At 34.2% G+C, this 16,526-nt stretch overlaps 3 protein-coding genes across 4 annotated transcripts; 1 reads left to right on the top strand and 2 right to left on the bottom strand.

Moving 5' to 3' along the window:
- The first annotated feature begins 2,977 nt into the window (after window positions 1-2,977).
- NIP6;1 (NOD26-like intrinsic protein 6;1) lies at window positions 2,978-12,115 on the top strand. The gene is made up of 5 exons (XM_082866151.1): window positions 2,978-3,324; window positions 3,850-4,074; window positions 4,606-4,800; window positions 5,431-5,492; window positions 11,435-12,115. The coding sequence occupies exons 1-5, from the start codon at window positions 3,103-3,105 to the stop codon at window positions 11,637-11,639; spliced, it is 909 nt and encodes a 302-aa protein (XP_082722277.1). The 5' UTR covers window positions 2,978-3,102; the 3' UTR covers window positions 11,640-12,115.
- Window positions 5,924-11,537, bottom strand: LOC145789482 (uncharacterized). 2 transcript variants are annotated; one of them, XM_082866153.1, is made up of 3 exons: window positions 11,399-11,537; window positions 9,138-9,884; window positions 5,924-7,439 (listed from the first exon to the last, which is right to left on the bottom strand). In XM_082866153.1, exons 2-3 carry the CDS (start codon window positions 9,820-9,822, stop codon window positions 7,411-7,413), a joined length of 714 nt encoding a protein of 237 aa, XP_082722279.1. In that variant the 5' UTR covers window positions 9,823-9,884; window positions 11,399-11,537; the 3' UTR covers window positions 5,924-7,410. The 2 variants fall into 2 exon arrangements, with proteins under 2 accessions (XP_082722279.1, XP_082722278.1); XM_082866152.1 differs by having other exon boundaries at window positions 9,138-11,436.
- Window positions 12,116-14,651: 2,536 nt separating the features above from the next.
- On the bottom strand, window positions 14,652-14,996 carry LOC114303788 (uncharacterized). The gene has a single exon (XM_028248938.2). It carries the CDS (start codon window positions 14,994-14,996, stop codon window positions 14,652-14,654), a length of 345 nt encoding a protein of 114 aa, XP_028104739.2.
- Between the last annotated feature and the right edge of the window lie 1,530 nt (window positions 14,997-16,526).

The following is a 16,526-nucleotide window of genomic DNA, read 5'->3' as shown; positions in this document are numbered from 1 at the left end:
AAATACTGCCACTCCATTGGCAGTTTACTTCCATGGGTGCATAAGACGTAGACATGCTATTTGAAGGCATGATTCTAAAAGTACCAATCTACTTCTTCACCGCTATAACTCCAAATTAAAAAAGTCCCACTAGACATGCTAATTTATGTTAGCAAAAAAATTTGGTTTTACTGGAATCGATAGATAAACAAAAAATTTACAAAACAATAATATATCAGGCTTTGTAGTTGTGTTTTATGCTTTGAACCGATCAATGACTTCTTTGGAAGAAATCGACAGAAATAAACAAACTAAAATTGATATTGTATTACTAAAATTATTATTTATTATAAATATTTGAACAAGAACAAAATAAAAATACAAAATAACCATAAAAATGTTTACTGATTACAAAAATTAAAAAATGACTATAGAATCACCAAATTAAAACTACATCTAGAGGGAATAAATTACTCTTAGAAATTAAGGTAGGCTCCTAATTAAACTCATGTAAAGTTGATGTGATTTGGTTGATGATTTTTACTAGTCTTCTCTCATCATATTTATAGGCCACAGTTGCACTTTCATTCAAGCTTTTCGTGCCATGATCCATTTGTTAGGTTGTTACCTATACTCAAAGGAGTGGTTGAAGTGATCGCTTCGTTTGTGCACCTCCTTCAGATTTTTAAGAGTTTTTTTTTGGCCTATTAATAAGCAATGTGCATCCTGCACAAACTAATAACAATAAAAATGTTAATAATAATAGATGATAAAAATAATAAATTATGGCCATAATCACTTTAAAAAAATAATTTATAGATTTTAGTCATACTTGATAGAAAAATAAAATACAGTGTCAACAACTTTTATGCTTTGTGTGCCAAAAAAAAGGACATTTTATTTAGCAATTATAATCGTTTGTTATGAAATAAGAAAATTGGGCCTTATATTTATTTATTTTTTAAAATGAACAATGAAAAATTTTGAGCACAAAATAATAAAGAATTACTGAATAATAGCTCGAAAAAAATCAAAAACAACAAAACTTAAACCACCAAACCAATCCACATCCACCCGCCAACTCATATGGTTTGCTTAATCTGCATTCACTAACTAAGTGAATGGATGCGGGTTGAGTTTTCTCAATCTGCCTTAATTTAAACGAATGACGGATACGAGACCAGACAATCCAACCCGATCTGCAAGCACTCCTAGGTGACATTGATGTACTAGTAAATTACATTAAGTGTCGGTTTGCCAACTTTTTTAGTGACTTTTTGATTTTTTTCAATTTTTTTATGAGGTGAAAAAAATTTGTGTTTGAAATGAATTTTTTTAACTGAATAGATTGGGGAAAAAAAATGATTAATTAATATTTATTGAGAGGGTAATTTATGATCTGGAATTGGGCCGACGCAACGGCCGAGCAGGAAGAGAGCCCAACCATGCATGGGGCCGAGATGATCGGCTATCCGCCCGGAGATGGGCTGCGAGAACTTGGCCCGGGTAGGAATTGGGCCAAGTGTGAGCCGCCCCGGACCAAAAAGAAGCTCGGCAAAGCAGTGCTCGGTTGGACCGAGCTGCTTGATCAGGGGATGGCCGAAGCCAGACAAGCTGAGTGACTGGCGCTTGGAAAGGCGTGGTCAACCGAGGAGACCGTTTGATCGGCAGGGAGGCCGACCACAGGAGGTGCCCGGGCTAGGCTCTGCCGAGATGCCGCCTAGCCCAGTCCCGCTTGGGTTTATCCAGTGAGGTGCATGGGTATGAAGCATAGCACGGCCGTGGATAGAGCAGCCCGGCTGCCGAGCTCCTGCTGAGTAGGCAGGCAGTTGAGATTAGGTGATGATTGGCAAGGTTTATGCTGACAGATGGGATAGCGGAGCCACATGTCAGGAGATGACTGTGAGTGGATATGGGGCGCAGAGGGTATGTAAGCATGTCTGCGCCCCCCATACGCGACAGAGGAACACTTTGTAAGGAATTTCTTGCACTCAAACACCTCCCTCCCTCTTTCTCTCTATCTCAAGGTGTGTGCTAACTTGATCGTCGGAGGGTTTTTCCGGCCACACACCGCTGGGTAGCTCACCATTGTTTGCGCGCAGGTGATCGGACATAAACGGAGCACGGAAGAAAGGAGTACGGGCTTGCCGGAATATTTGCCCCCCGTACATTTATGATATGACATTTTAACTTATTGGTTTTTTTTTTTGGATAATTTTTTGTCAAAAAAATTAGTTGGCAAGTAGGGTATGATAATAAAGGACCTTAACTTATTAAGTGAATGAACGACAATAAATCACTTAATTTTGTATAGTAATTACAATAAATCTAAGTGCACATATGATTAAATAAAAAATAGACACTGATTCTCCCAAAGGGTAGTTTATAGGTTTTTAACAGTGTATATTTGTTCACATAGTGCCAACAAAACACATTCCTCCATAGGTTGAATCAATAGAATAGTCCTATAAACAATGTTAGCAGAACAGACTCCTCATTAGTGTATGAACAAATTCACACTTGTGTTTCCAGCATTATTGTAATAATTATGTACAAATTTTTTTGTTTGTATAATAATAAGGACCCTTATATAAATACATGGAACTTACTCGTTTGGCATGCGAGTATTTTGGTCAAGGAAAATGTCTCGTAGCTCAAATTTTGTGGCTCAAAAGTGGCTCAAATGACCAAAACGACGTCGTTTTGATCATTTTTATGTTGTTCTGTACTCAAAACGACGTCGTTTTGGCCATTTGAGCCACAAAATTTGAGCTACGTAGCATTGTCGTTTAGTCAAAAAGTCAAAAAAATTATTTAAAAAAATCAAAAAGTTTATAACCTATACAAAAAAAATTAAAGTTTCTTTTTTCTCTTTATTTTTCACAACTTTTAATAAAAAATTAAAAAGTTATTTTAAACATACTATTTTTTTTATCTCATATTTTAACCAAAAAACTAAAAAATTACTAAAATAATCTACTCCCAAGACTTGGTGGCTATAAAAACATGAGGCCAAAGAAGTGAGTGCACAAGCTTCTCTCACTTCTGGGTTCAGTTGAGTTCAGTTTTTTTTTTATATAGTTTTCTTTTTGAGGTGGGTAAGAGGCGGTGGCGGTGGTGGTGATGGAGTCTGAAGAAGCAGCATCAGCACCTTCAACACCAATGACACCAGGGACTCCTGGGGCTCCTCTCTTTGGTGGGTTCAGACCAGAGAGAAATGGTAGGAGACCATCTCTACTTAAAAGCTGCAAGTGTTTCAGTGTTGAAGCTTGGACCTTGGAAGAGGGGACCTTGCCTTCTCTCTCCTGCTCATTGCCCCCTCCTCCTGTTTCTCTTGCTAGAAAGGTAAGAGAAAGAGGGAGAGTTCCCAAAGCCAATTGCACTTTGTTTGTTTGCCTTTGTTTATTGTTTATTGTTTTTGTTTGTTTCCCTCCTGTTTTTGTTTTTGTTTTTGTATTTATTTCAAACTAAGTAAATGAAAAATGATATTAGTAGCTCAATGATTAGTTTCTATATCGCAAAAAGATATAAAATTATGTATAAATATGTAAAAAGTGTATTGAAATTATAATTATTTTAATATCATTAGTGTGACCCTAAAAAATTATCTTGATTAATCTATGAAAACATCTAATCCCGTCCCATTTATAGCAAATAATTATGGAATATGTTCTATGTTCTTAGCGAGACTCAAAATAGAGAGGAATAAAACCAAAACCATTGGTCAGATATTAAACCCGTGACTTTAACCCTAGTTACACTTCGTCTGGTTTACATCAATATGAATGTATATATATGTATATAATCAAGATTGAAGGCTGACCCATTTTCACATTACTTGTTTGTTATGATGGGTTGGTGCCAAACTAGGTGGGGGCTGAGTTCATTGGTACCTTCATACTCATCTTTGCCGGGACAGCCACAGCCATTGTGAACCAGAAGACACAGGGCACAGAAACCCTCATCGGACTTGCCGCCTCCACCGGCCTCGCCGTCATGATCGTTATTCTGTCGACCGGCCACATCTCAGGTGCCCATCTCAACCCCGCAGTCACCATCGCCTTCGCCGCCCTCAAGCACTTCCCATGGAAACATGTAAATACCTTCAATACTCACAAAATTAGAATTTTAAACATATAAATTTATTGATTTGTCGGTCGATGCTGTTTATTATACTTGCACAGAAACTAATTATGAAATTAGACACGACATTCACATAAGTATAAAACCCACAAAAAATCTGAGACTCATCTCATGTGAGTGAGATGATTGTGTCTAGTGCTATAATTGATTTCTATATTGTTAGATTTTTTTCTTCTTATATTATTGCCATGTCTCCAAAGTCAAATATTAAAATTACGAGTGAGAGGATAGTACATAACTAACTATGAATTCACTTTTGTCTTCTAGACCTTCTTGTAAATTATAGGGTGACTTTATAGAGCAAACACTATGCACACTGACAGTGACATAGAAGTTGGACGTAAACACTCACAAGTCCGTGAGCGACATAAACAAGACACATAATTGAATACAGACTCTCATAAAGAATCTAAGTCCGATTGTGTCTCATTTTGTGTTTCTTAAGCATTAATAATGGAGATTATAAGTGAATTTTGGGGGCAGGTGCCAATGTATATGGGAGCACAAGTGATAGCATCATTGTGTGCAGCATTTGCACTGAAGGGAGTTTTCCACCCAATAATGGGGGGAGGAGTCACAGTTCCTTCTGGTGATTATGTTCAAGCTTTTGCTTTGGAGTTCATCATTAGCTTCAACCTCATGTTTGTTGTCACTGCTGTTGCCACCGACACAAGAGCTGTAAGCACACTCATCTCTCTCTTTTTAATTTTATATAAAATTTACTTTCAAAATAATGTGATGGTGACATATTTATAAATTAATTTTCACATTATTACAACAAATTATATTATTCATACCATCATCGCATAAAAATTTTAAATGCAAAACATCACATGCATTGAACTAGTTTCGTTTAGACAGTTGTCCATTATTTATTTGTTATATAAATTTAGTTTTTATTTATTTATTTATTCATTTAATTATTTACATAGAACCAAGTGACAAAAGTCAATGGGGTAAGGTCGGCAAGTGCAACCTCAGATTTCAATGAATATTGATGGGTTGTATTACCAATGAATAATAATTGTAGACAAATGAATATTAGTAGTTGGAGTAGATTAGTTGACGATTAGTTATATTAAATTAAACTAGCTCATTTATTGGGGATCAAGTACAATTAATTAACATATATTAAGAAACTGAGGTAATTTTTTTGAACAGAAACTGCGGTAATTTGAGCAATCAAGGGGTTTTTTAATTTTTTTTTTTTAAAAAAAAAATTCTTATTTTAAATTGTTAATTTGAACAATAAAATGAAAATGGAGGGAGGGGTCCTTTAGTGGTAAGTTCGTTTGTCACATGATGCAGGTGGGGGAGCTGGCGGGAATCGCTGTCGGAGCAACCGTCATGCTTAATATTCTCATCGCTGGGTACTCTCATTACTCTCCCTCTCTCTCTCTCTCAAATAATTCTAAGTATTACAAAATTCTAATTTGAATTTTATCATCAAAGTAAAGTATGGAATGTAAATTTCAAATTCATGTGTTATGTAATTAGAGATAACTCAACCATTAAACTACTTAGGTTGTCACTTAAGACTTCTCAAAAAAATTTAAAAAGTTCTTATCATCAAAAGACGCAACTTTTCAAAAACTCTCAATTAAATAAAGTCTTATTTTGATATTTAATCTAAAGCTTCCAAAAATCGTAGGCCGCTATTATAGATCATATGTAGAATGCATCTTATTCACATATTTCAATTATGAATAAAATTTCAAAGTATGTAACGCAATTATTATTATTATTATTATTTTTATATTAGAACAGTAACTTGGAAGAAACAAAAAGGGAGAGGAGACTCTTGGCAAAACTCCAATCTTTTTGGTGTGTTTGGACATTCAACTTTTTTTTTTTTTAATTAAAAAAAAAAAACACCCCTTTTTTTTTTTTTTTTTTGGAGGAAAGATAAGATGCATTTATATACATAAGATGGTCTTAGACCAGATACAAAAAGGAAAACAGCTATAAGGCAGTATGTGAGGATGTTGCCTTAGTTGCCCTACGTGCAATATTTGCTACCTGTCTAGGCACCTTTAGCAATACATACATAATCAAAAGACATGCATAATTCACATATTTCTAGAATAATATAGCCAACATTCCATTCCCAGCCTTTTTTTTCTTCGAGTCACTTGACTAATAAAGGCTATCAGTAAATATTGTTGCTGCGCGAACATTGTTGGCCTTGCACCATCATAGTACTTCTAACCATGCATGGGCTTCCGTCATAAGGGCTGATGTTGCCAAAAAAAACTGATATTTTGAATCATGAGTTGTTTCCCTTCATTGTTCAAATTCAAAGCAACCAAAGCAGCCCCGGCCTGTTTTGAGGGATGATTCCAAGCTCCATCTATTAGAAACCTGTGAGGAGATGAATTTAGGGAGCATTGTGCATTGTTAGTAATGATAATAGAATTAATAGAAAGATTTTCAGCAATATCAAACGGTAAAGAAGGCTGAAGTTTTGAATTCAGTTTACTGAAATCCCAATTCAAAAGATTAATTGTATGCACAGCCTGAATAGGGTCTTCTACGATGTGTTCAAAAACTGCTTTGTTACGATGACGCCAGATTCCCCAAAGAATTTTAATTGATTCAACAATAGCTGAATTATCCGGGGCAATCTTAAGCCATTCTTGAAACCATGAGCCCACTGTTAAACACTGTCCTATATCAAACTTCAACCCCAAACTAGATCCTCGCCAAATATGTTTTGAATAGGGACAACCAAAAAAATACATGTTTGTTACGATGTAGCCAGATTCCCCGAAGAATTTTAATTGATTCAACAACAGCTGCCTTATCCGGGGCAATCTTAAGCCATTCTTGAAACCATGAGCCCACTGTTAAACACTGTCCTATATCAAACTTCAACCCCAAACTAGATCCTCACCAAATATGTTTCGAATAGGGACAACCAAAAAAATACATGTTATAATGTCTCAGCTTCTTCATGACATCTAACACAGAAAGAGTATTGGTAAGCCCCGTTTAATAAGAGAGTGACCAACAGGCAAAATGCAACGTAAGAATGTCCAAATAAACATTGTCCATTTGGCTAGCAATTCCAGTTTTCATGACTTTTTCGACACATCACATTCTATGTCATGTCCAACTGTGACCTCCCTGGTACACCCTTCAATGGCGAGAAAATACCCTGACTTAACGGAATAATAACCATCTTTGGATTGGCGCCAAACAGGAATGTCAGGAGGTATGTGAATGTTGAGAATGTGTGGAACCATATCAGTGGGGAACAAAGTTCGGATTAAAGGCTCTCTCCAGGTACTATTGTTCTGATCGAGCAAATGGATAACCTGAAAAAAGGAGAAAAAATTTCATTTTCCATGACCAATCATGTCATTATTAATGGTTGGAATCCATTGGTCTTTAAAAGAATCAATTTTAGAACCACATTACCAACAACCCAAAATAAACCCTTTTTTTAGAAGTTCCCGTCCCCATAAAATGCTTCTCCAACCCCATGAACAATCTGCCTTTGATTTACAATCCAGAAAATTATTTTGTTTACAATATTTGGAAAGGAAAACCCTGCTAATAAGGGAGTGTGGATATGTGAATATTCGCCAAGCAACTTTAGCTAACAGAGCTTTGATTCATTGCACCTGGGTCTTTTAAACCTATCCCACCCATTGACTTAGGCAAGAACAAATGTCGCCAACTTTTCCAAATAAAACCCGTCCCCCACAGAGTTTTTCCAAATGAAGTTACTTGCCACACTTCGAACTTAGCGAATAAAATAAGTTGGAGCTTTGAAGACTAAGAGTTGGTATAAAGGAATGGATAGGAGAGAATGTTTGGCCAAAACACATCTTCCTGCAAACGATAAGAGATTATGTTTCCAACCAAATAATTTAGATTTGAAATGATGTAAAATTTGACTAAGCAGTCGTCCTTTTCCACAACTAAAATCAAGTGTAGCACCCACATAAGTCCATGGTTTCTCTATGAGTTTAATACCAAGACAATCGCTCAAGAAAAATTTGTGAGCAGGAGACATGTTGGGACTGACATATAAATCAGATTTAAGAAAATTAATTCGAAGACCAGGTTGATGACAGAAAGCTTTCAGAAACCATTTCAGGCACCAAACTTCTTCCATCCTAAATATCATGAAAATGAAACAATCATCCGTGAAAAGTAGATAGGAAATGATAGGAGCATTGCGACAAATGAAGATTCCCTCACAAATGCTTTGTGAAGCCATCACATCAAAGACCAGATGACAGAGCTTGAGTAACAAGAATGAATAAATAAGGGGACAAAGGATCCCCTTGTCTAAGACCACAACGAGCATGGAACCAATCAGAACTATGAGAATTTACTAGGATAGAAAAGGATCCCGTAGTAATACATTGGGAAATCAAGTTGATCCAATGATGACCAAGCCCCATAGTCTCCAAAACCGAGAATAAGAAGTTCCAATTAACTCGATCAAAAGCCTTGTTCATATCTAATTTTAGAGCGAAAGAAGACTGAAATCCCCCATTTTCCTCCTAATAAATTCCAATAACTCATGAGCAATAAGAATATTATCAGAAATGGGTCGACCTTCCACAAAACCATTCTGAGAGGGATGGATAATAGAGGGCAAGATTTTACTGAGCCGATTAGCTAGAACTTTTGAGATGATTTTATAAATGACATTGCGAAGACTAATGGAACTAAAGTCGTTCACAGATTGAGGTGCTTTAGTCTTTTGGATAAGGGTTATAAAAGTATTATTCATTTCCTTAAGCATCACGCCTGAATTTAGAAAAGAGAGGACAACCAAAGTAACCGATTAGCCTACTACCTCCCAGTGATGTTGATAATAAGTGGCAATAATACCATCAGGTCCAGTTGTTTTCAACCCTCCCATGGTAAAGACTGTGTTTTTAACCTCAAGTGCCAAGAAGGGGAGTCCAATAACAGTTTATGTTGTTCAGAGAGTTTACAATCAATAGCAGACAAAATTTGGAAATTGGTGTGGTAAAAATGCTCAGAAAATGTACCTGAGGCAGGTGCATCAGAAGTCTGGTAAATGTTCTTGAAATGATTCAGAAAGGCCTGTTGAATCTGCAGTGGATCACTTGTAAAAGTTCCATCCTCCAGCTTTAGAAACATAATCTTCTTTTTACGAGATCTGAGTGAAGCTGCCATGTGGAAAAATTTTGTATTCTTGTCACCCCGCTGCAACCATGGTTGTCTAGCTCTTTGTGACCAGTAGACCTCCTGTTGATGATACAAATCATCCGATTTACTTCGAAGTTGTTGTTCATCCAGATGGAGAGAAGACAAGTCATTACTTTGTTGTATTTCAAGAAGCTGTTGCTGTGTAGTTGCTATTCTAGCTGCCAAACTTCTATTCTGAAGATGATGCCAATTCCTCAGATGTTTAATTAAAATTTGCTGGTGTTTCATCAGTGAATACGCTTGTGATCTTTGAATTGGAGTCGGCCATACTTTGCCGACAATTTCCTTCATAGCAATATCCATCAACCAAGCTGCCTCAAAACGTGAAATTCTTGTTTTTCCTTGTGTCGAAGGAATTGTATTGAGAATAAGAGGGCTATGATCCGAACGTTGAATTGGTAACACGAGTAAGACAGTTGATGAAAATTTGTGGTACCAATCTACTGAAGACAGCCCTATCCAGTCGTTCATAAGACACATCCTTAACCTTCTAGTGAGGTGCATGTCTTGCCAATTGAAGTAGTCTCAATTGGTTTCTCTCTCTCACATCCAACCTAATGATAATTCTTGAAGAATAACGCAATACGTACCAATTAGTACACCAATTAGTGTACTAACAAATGATGTGACATAATTTTATTGGTATTGAGTCTTTGTAATTTCTATAATGGGTGGAGTCATAGTTTTGAAATTGCAATGCTATAGCATGTGGTGGTACACCAATTGGTGCATGTAGCATCATTGATTCTTGAAAGTTTTAGTTTTAACCTCATAGTGAGGTGCAAGATTATTGCCATCTAAATTAGTCTTAGTTGATTTCTCTCTCACCTCTACCCAAATGATGGGTTTTGAAAGTTCTATATGTTATCGTTATCTATCCCACCCTCCCTTTTATGGGATAACTATTAGGTATAAAAGTGTACCACATAACAATATCCCCAACTAACGAGAATTTCTCATTACATAGTTGGGTTATAACACTGAACATAAAATTCAAAGATATTATTTGTCAAAAGCGAAGTCCTAATGTTCAATCCCACACTTTTATAGCATTTAAGGTTGGGTCATGTTAATCTAATATGATAGAAGGTTTGGTGAAATGAGGTATATTAGTATATATCTACATGCACAGCTTGTAATAGTGCCTCAAAGCGGTTAGAATTAATACATACAAATGTATGTAGGACCTATCAACATCAGGGCTATACCTGATGATTGCATCACATTTACTGCTGATTGCTTAAAGTATAGCTATACCTGCCTAATTCATCACAAGTTTGAAGCCTTTCAAAAGTTCAAGGAGTTTCAAGCAGAAGCAAAGAAACAGTTAGGTAAAAGCATCAAGAATCTTCAATTTGATCAAGGGGGCGAGTACCTCTCTAAAGAGTTTTTAGGACATTTAACAGAGATGGTGTAGACATGATGAGATCTTATGACGAGTTATTCTGACTTGCCAATCTCCTTTTGAGGACATGCCCTGGATACAACTGTTTAAATACTAAAAAATGTTCCATTTGAGTATGCTCCTTAGACATGAAGCAAGCCTAATTTGCAACACTTCCCATATGATATAAGGTTGTCCAATGTAATTGTTGAAAGGAAAGATAAGTAAGTTGGAGCCATGCTCGGAATTATGTTATTTTGTTAGATATCCAAAGTGAATTTATGGTTGAAACTTCTATCATTAGCATGAATGCGGTGTTTCTTGATTTAAAATCTATAGATTTATGGAGATATATCCTTTAAAAGCAAAAAAGAAAATTATAGGAAAAAACAGGGGTCTGATTCTAGGGGTTAGAACTCATTAAAACACACAATCTTCTATACAACATAGTGCAGTAAGAAAAAACATATAAAAAAAATGGAGCTTGAAAGATTACAAACGTGCGGGAAGAAAGTGGATGCATAATTGGACAAATGGGAATGCTCAAGATTTTCATAACACAAATATGACAACTCATTCAAATTCAGCAGCAAAATGCAAGGAAGAAAAATGGATATAAGCTTATACAACTACAGATTTAATGAACTTTCTTGTCATTTCAAATCTTAATGAAGAGCATCAACAGTAATTTCTTACTCATGAAGCCTTTTCTGTTTGCTTAATGCTCCGTAGGGAGACCACAGGAGCTTCAATGAATCCGGTGAGAACCCTGGGACCAGCCATAGCTGCAAACAATTACAAAGCCATATGGATCTACCTCACTGCTCCAATCCTCGGGGCGCTGGCTGGGGCAGGTGTTTATTCCGCTGTCAAGCTGCCTGAGGAAGATGGCAACACACATGACAGGCCATCAACGGCACACAGCTTCAGAAGATGATCATCGGTTGAAGACATTGGTCAGGTCTGCATTGTTAAATTCAGATCTCCCATTAGAAGACATGGGAATGATATATATAGCACACAAGTGAATAAGCACAAAGACAAAACTGCAGGAACGGAGGTCTGTGTGTGGGTGCATGTAGTATAGAAATAAAATTAAAACATGCCATCTTTGCTCATTAATCAAACATATAAATCCCAGCTTGAAGAGATTTCAAAAAAAAAAAAAAACTAGTATGATGATGAGTGCCTAAAGTTGGGCGAAAGTTTTCTAATTTTAATTTGTTTTTGTGGGGTTGTGTAGAAGGTTAGGACGATATCAGGGGTTTTGTAGAATATTTTTATTAGTTTTTTTTTTTTTTTAATGGTCATATGACATATCTTGTTCTGTGTGAATCAGTAAACAGGTCACCTGTTTACAAGGAATGTACTTGCTTGATCATGAGCATATTATGGAAGTGCCATGCTTTGCAATTTTTTTCCTTGAGGGAGGTGGCAAAAAGAGTGATTTTTTTTCTTCCTTTTAATGCACCTCAATTTTATTTTATTTTTATTTTTTAAGGATAATATAATGCACTTGCAAAGAATTACAAGCATTCCCCCCATGATAGGTGGTGCACACAACTTCCTTTATTTTGTCACACAAAAGAAAAACTAGGGGGAAAAAAACACGACGGCAATTATTTCTAAGATGAATGCCATTGGGGCTGGACTAACCCTCCATGTGGCCTAACGTAAATCTTGATATGAGGCATTTTTTATTATTTTTTATAAATTTTTATATTATCATTTATTATGTAAAATTCATTTTCCTATTCAATTCTTTCAACTAAAATTTTTGAGGTTATTTAAACCCTTAACGAAGGTTATGAAATGAAAAGTGTCTTCAGCTATTCAATAAGCAGAATTTAAAGATTTAAAGTGAAAATAAAACTATGCTAAGAAAAAGAACCAGAAAAAAAAAAAACACGTGAAAACTAAACCAGTAAATCTTATTCTAAATCGGTGGAGGCCTTTTTCCAAAGTGGGTCTTCTTAAAATAAGAGGCTGGATGCTTTCCAAAATATGTGGAGCCCTTTTCCAATGCGGACCTTCTAAGAAAATAGTGTGAGTACCTTTTACAAACATGTACCAAATCAGTAGGGCAAACCTACTAATACACATATAACCAACAAAACTTATAAACAATTGTTTTTACAAACTGAAGCAATTTCTTTCATATTATTTTATTAGGTTTTATTTCAAAAACCAAATTTTATAAGTAATTTTGTGATGATAATTTTTTTGTTTTAACAAATTTACTACCATTTAATTTGTCATCATTGCACTGGTGCAATAAACCGCCCCTTCCAAGCATTGTGCCAAAACATAGATGACATGTAGGCCATGTTTATTTGGACGGACTGAATTAGGTTGGATTAACATTTCCATGACTAATAGTCCTAGAACTACAAATCCCTTTGGATTGTGTATCCTATCCTATATTTGGATTGAGTTAGGATTATAAGGACGGACTAATAGTCAGACTTTGACTTAATCTTCCAATTCATATTCTACCCCCTCTGGGATTGAATAGTCCATCATCATATGTGAGATACCATATCCGGATGTATTGTTCGTCCGTACTTTAATTGTTTAACTAAACATTGGATTAATAATTTTATTGAACTATTAGTCCAATCTCAAACTCATGTCCACCCAAATAAACATGGCCGTAAGGGGCATGCTAGATGATAAGCAAATTTAATAATTAAGGTGGAATTCATGAGGTTTGGAGAGGTTTCAGTTCAAGAAAAAAGGTGAAAAAATTCCACGTAAAGAGTGCTCTAGCAGTGGTATATAGTGTTCTGGTGAAACAAAAAAAAAAAAAAAAAAAAAACAAAACAAAAAAAAAACAAAACAAAACAAGAAGAAGAAGAGAATTTTGATGAGAAATTATTAGCTATAAGGATTTTGAATTTCTTGTTCTGTCATTGACTCCTGCTGGGTATGACAAACTTTACCCAAAGAATTTGGAATTTCTTATTCTGTCATTGACTCCTGCTGGGTATGATACAAAGCAAAAACTTTACCCAAAGAATAAAAATTTGGAATTTCTTCAAATCAAATAACCAAGTTTATAGTAATCTATGACTCTCCTAATTTCCTTATAACCTAAAGGTTTTTATTTTTTATTTTTTATTTTTTATTTTTTATTTTATGTATATCCATTAAAATTTCTCAAGTTTCTATGTAGAAAATTTCATATATTTTTCTAGAATTTTATGCATTTCCAGAATTCAGATTTACCAAAACTTTATGTATGGCACTTTGATTTTTATATATATATTTTTAATAATTTTTATTTACAGAATTCAGATTTACCGAAATTTTAGAAACATAATTATATATGCAATAATTCTATCAGATTATTTTTTCAACCACATTAAGTTTTGCTCATTTCCTTTGTGATTTTTCTTTTAAAATTCTTTCTTTTAGAGTAATTTGATTTCAAAACCAATGAACTTATTTATAAATAGTAGAATAAGTTGAAGAGAATATGCAAAACCCCAAGCTAATTTCTAAATCAATAGACGAACTTACTAAACAAACTGATGTAATCTGAAAAATGAAAATTTTGAATCCAATAGCCCTTTTTTCATTTCTTCTACTGAAATTGCTATTGAAAATTAATGGCTAATTCATTCCAATAGCCATTCATTTTTTTTTCCCTCGAAATTAGCTTGAAAATGAAAATTTTGAATCCAATAGCAATTCCAAGGTTCATTTTTTTTTTTTTTTTTGGGAGTAATGCTGTACAAACAAAATTATAAACAAACTGATATAAGTAATGAGTGGTTCCTATTATGCATTTAATGCAATAGATCCTATTTCAAGTTTCAAATCTTCACTTTTGTAAGAAAATTCTGTTTGTATATCATTTTCTCATAAACCAAACAGACAACTGTATCCAGACTAACCTGATCACTCCAAAATGCTCGATCGCACAAACTGGAACCCAAGCCATTGATCAAACTATCTCGACCCCTCGAATTTTACCCGATTGATCGGGTTTGATCCGGAGAGAGAGTGATTTGGTGAGAGAAAGAACGAGCACAGCGAGAAAAATGCCGAGGAGATCAGCAACAGCGTCTTTGGCGGAGGCTCCGGCCGACTTGAAGAAGCCAAGCTCGTCGGCGACCTCTTTGGCGGCGCCGGCGGAGAGGGAGACGATGGATCCGAACCAGATGGTCCGGCGGCGGAGGAAGGAATAGCGAGTTAGGGATGCGAGGAGAGAGAAAATAATGGTGATGGAGAAGCAGAAGAGAATGTGTTGTAGCTTATCCGGGGCCAACCACTCGTCCCCATTCTCCATTGGAGACAGAGAGAGAGAGAGAGAGTTGGAAGGGGGCAGCGGTTTAGGGTTTAATTAACTATTGGGGGCAGCTTGCCTCCTGTTTAAATAATCTGGATTATTCAATATTTAGAACTCGTTAAGTAATTTATATAAATAAAAAATTAAATTTATCGGTTATTAATAATTATATGATTAAATTAATTTTACATAAAAAAATAGACAGCGAACAAATTAATAGATGAAAAAAATTGAACTGATGAGATATCTATTGATATCCGATGAACTTGATTTTTCATAGGCACATAATATTTAATGAGCTCTACATATTAAACAATTTGTATTACCAAAAAGGGACCGTGATAGTTTCCTGCGGGTCGAATAGCACCTTCCAATTTGATTTGGGTTGGGAGGAAAGCTGCTTCCTTAATTACTTTGTTTTCATATTATTTTTAGCTCAAAAATATTCATCACCGAATTTGAATAGAGTTTGAACTAGTGGTTAGTGTGCATAATTTTATAAATTAAAAAAAAATATTATAATTATTTTGAAATAATTTAATATTTTATCTTACAGTATAAATAAAATTTATAAATTAATTTTTATGTATATAATTTTTTAAATTATTAGTTTAAAAAAATTAAAATATATATAAATATATTTAGTGCAATTTTGATAATTTATATTTAAAAAAAATGTTAAACCTGATTAAATAAGATTAACTGAGTTATGACATACATATTATTGTTATGAAAATATACAAATTTAAAAGTTATAATTAAAACAAATATATAATTTTATTATTAAATATGAAGAGAAGTGATATTTAACAATAATTAATATGATATTTCTATTATTAATCCAATAATTTAAGTTATATTTCTTTTGATTTCAATTTCATAACTAAAAATACAATATGAATACAATACACACATGGATTTCTAGTCTTTATGAATGAGAAGTTTTCGAAATATTTTCAAACTTCATCATTTTCTTTTAATGTTTTTTTTAATCTAATTTGGTTTTAAATTTGAATAAAAATTTTGATTTGATATGAATTATTTTAACATTTTCATTAAATTTTTATCAATTTTTAAAAGAATTTTCATTCTTATCCCAATTTTTTTTTTCTTTTCACCAATTTTGATGGAAAAAAAATATATTTTTCAACGTTTCATCTTTTTAAATTTTATCAAATTATAATTTGATAAAAAAATATATTAGAGTTGAAGATTCTCTTAATTGGAATTATAGTGAAATAACATCTTGAAATAGTCAAAGTATGAGTATGTGATTAGTTGAAATGTATAATTTAATTAACTCTCTTCTCATATATGTATAAAAATTGACATTTATGATTACATCATTATAAGTTGGATTATGAAAAACATTTTGGGGTGTCAAACATTTTCCATTTGTAAATATTTTACATATTAGAAAATGAAAAAAAAGAAAAAGAAAAAGAAAAAAATGTGTAGCTTTTTTGGGAGCCTCTATTTGCACACACCACTTCCCCTCTCCTCACACACATAATGATATTTTTTTATTAC

Source organism: Camellia sinensis, chromosome 4 (assembly GCF_055761805.1).
Source record: "Camellia sinensis isolate YWXY chromosome 4, ASM5576180v1, whole genome shotgun sequence".
Taxonomy (NCBI): domain Eukaryota; kingdom Viridiplantae; phylum Streptophyta; class Magnoliopsida; order Ericales; family Theaceae; genus Camellia; species Camellia sinensis.
Note: the sequence above shows the minus strand (reverse complement) of the source record. Positions and strands in the feature narration are given on the sequence as shown.

Excerpts from the sequence above, each read along its gene's own strand:
- LOC145789482 (XM_082866153.1), bottom strand. The coding sequence starts at position 9,822 with ATGCACCTCACTAGAAGGTTAAGGATGTGTCTTATGAACGACTGGATA. Across the intron at positions 7,440-9,137 it reads TTCTGATGCACCTGCCTCAG|GTTATCCATTTGCTCGATCA; the intron begins GTACATTTTCTG and ends TCCTTTTTTCAG.
- LOC114303788 (XM_028248938.2), bottom strand. The coding sequence starts at position 14,996 with ATGGAGAATGGGGACGAGTGGTTGGCCCCGGATAAGCTACAACACATT.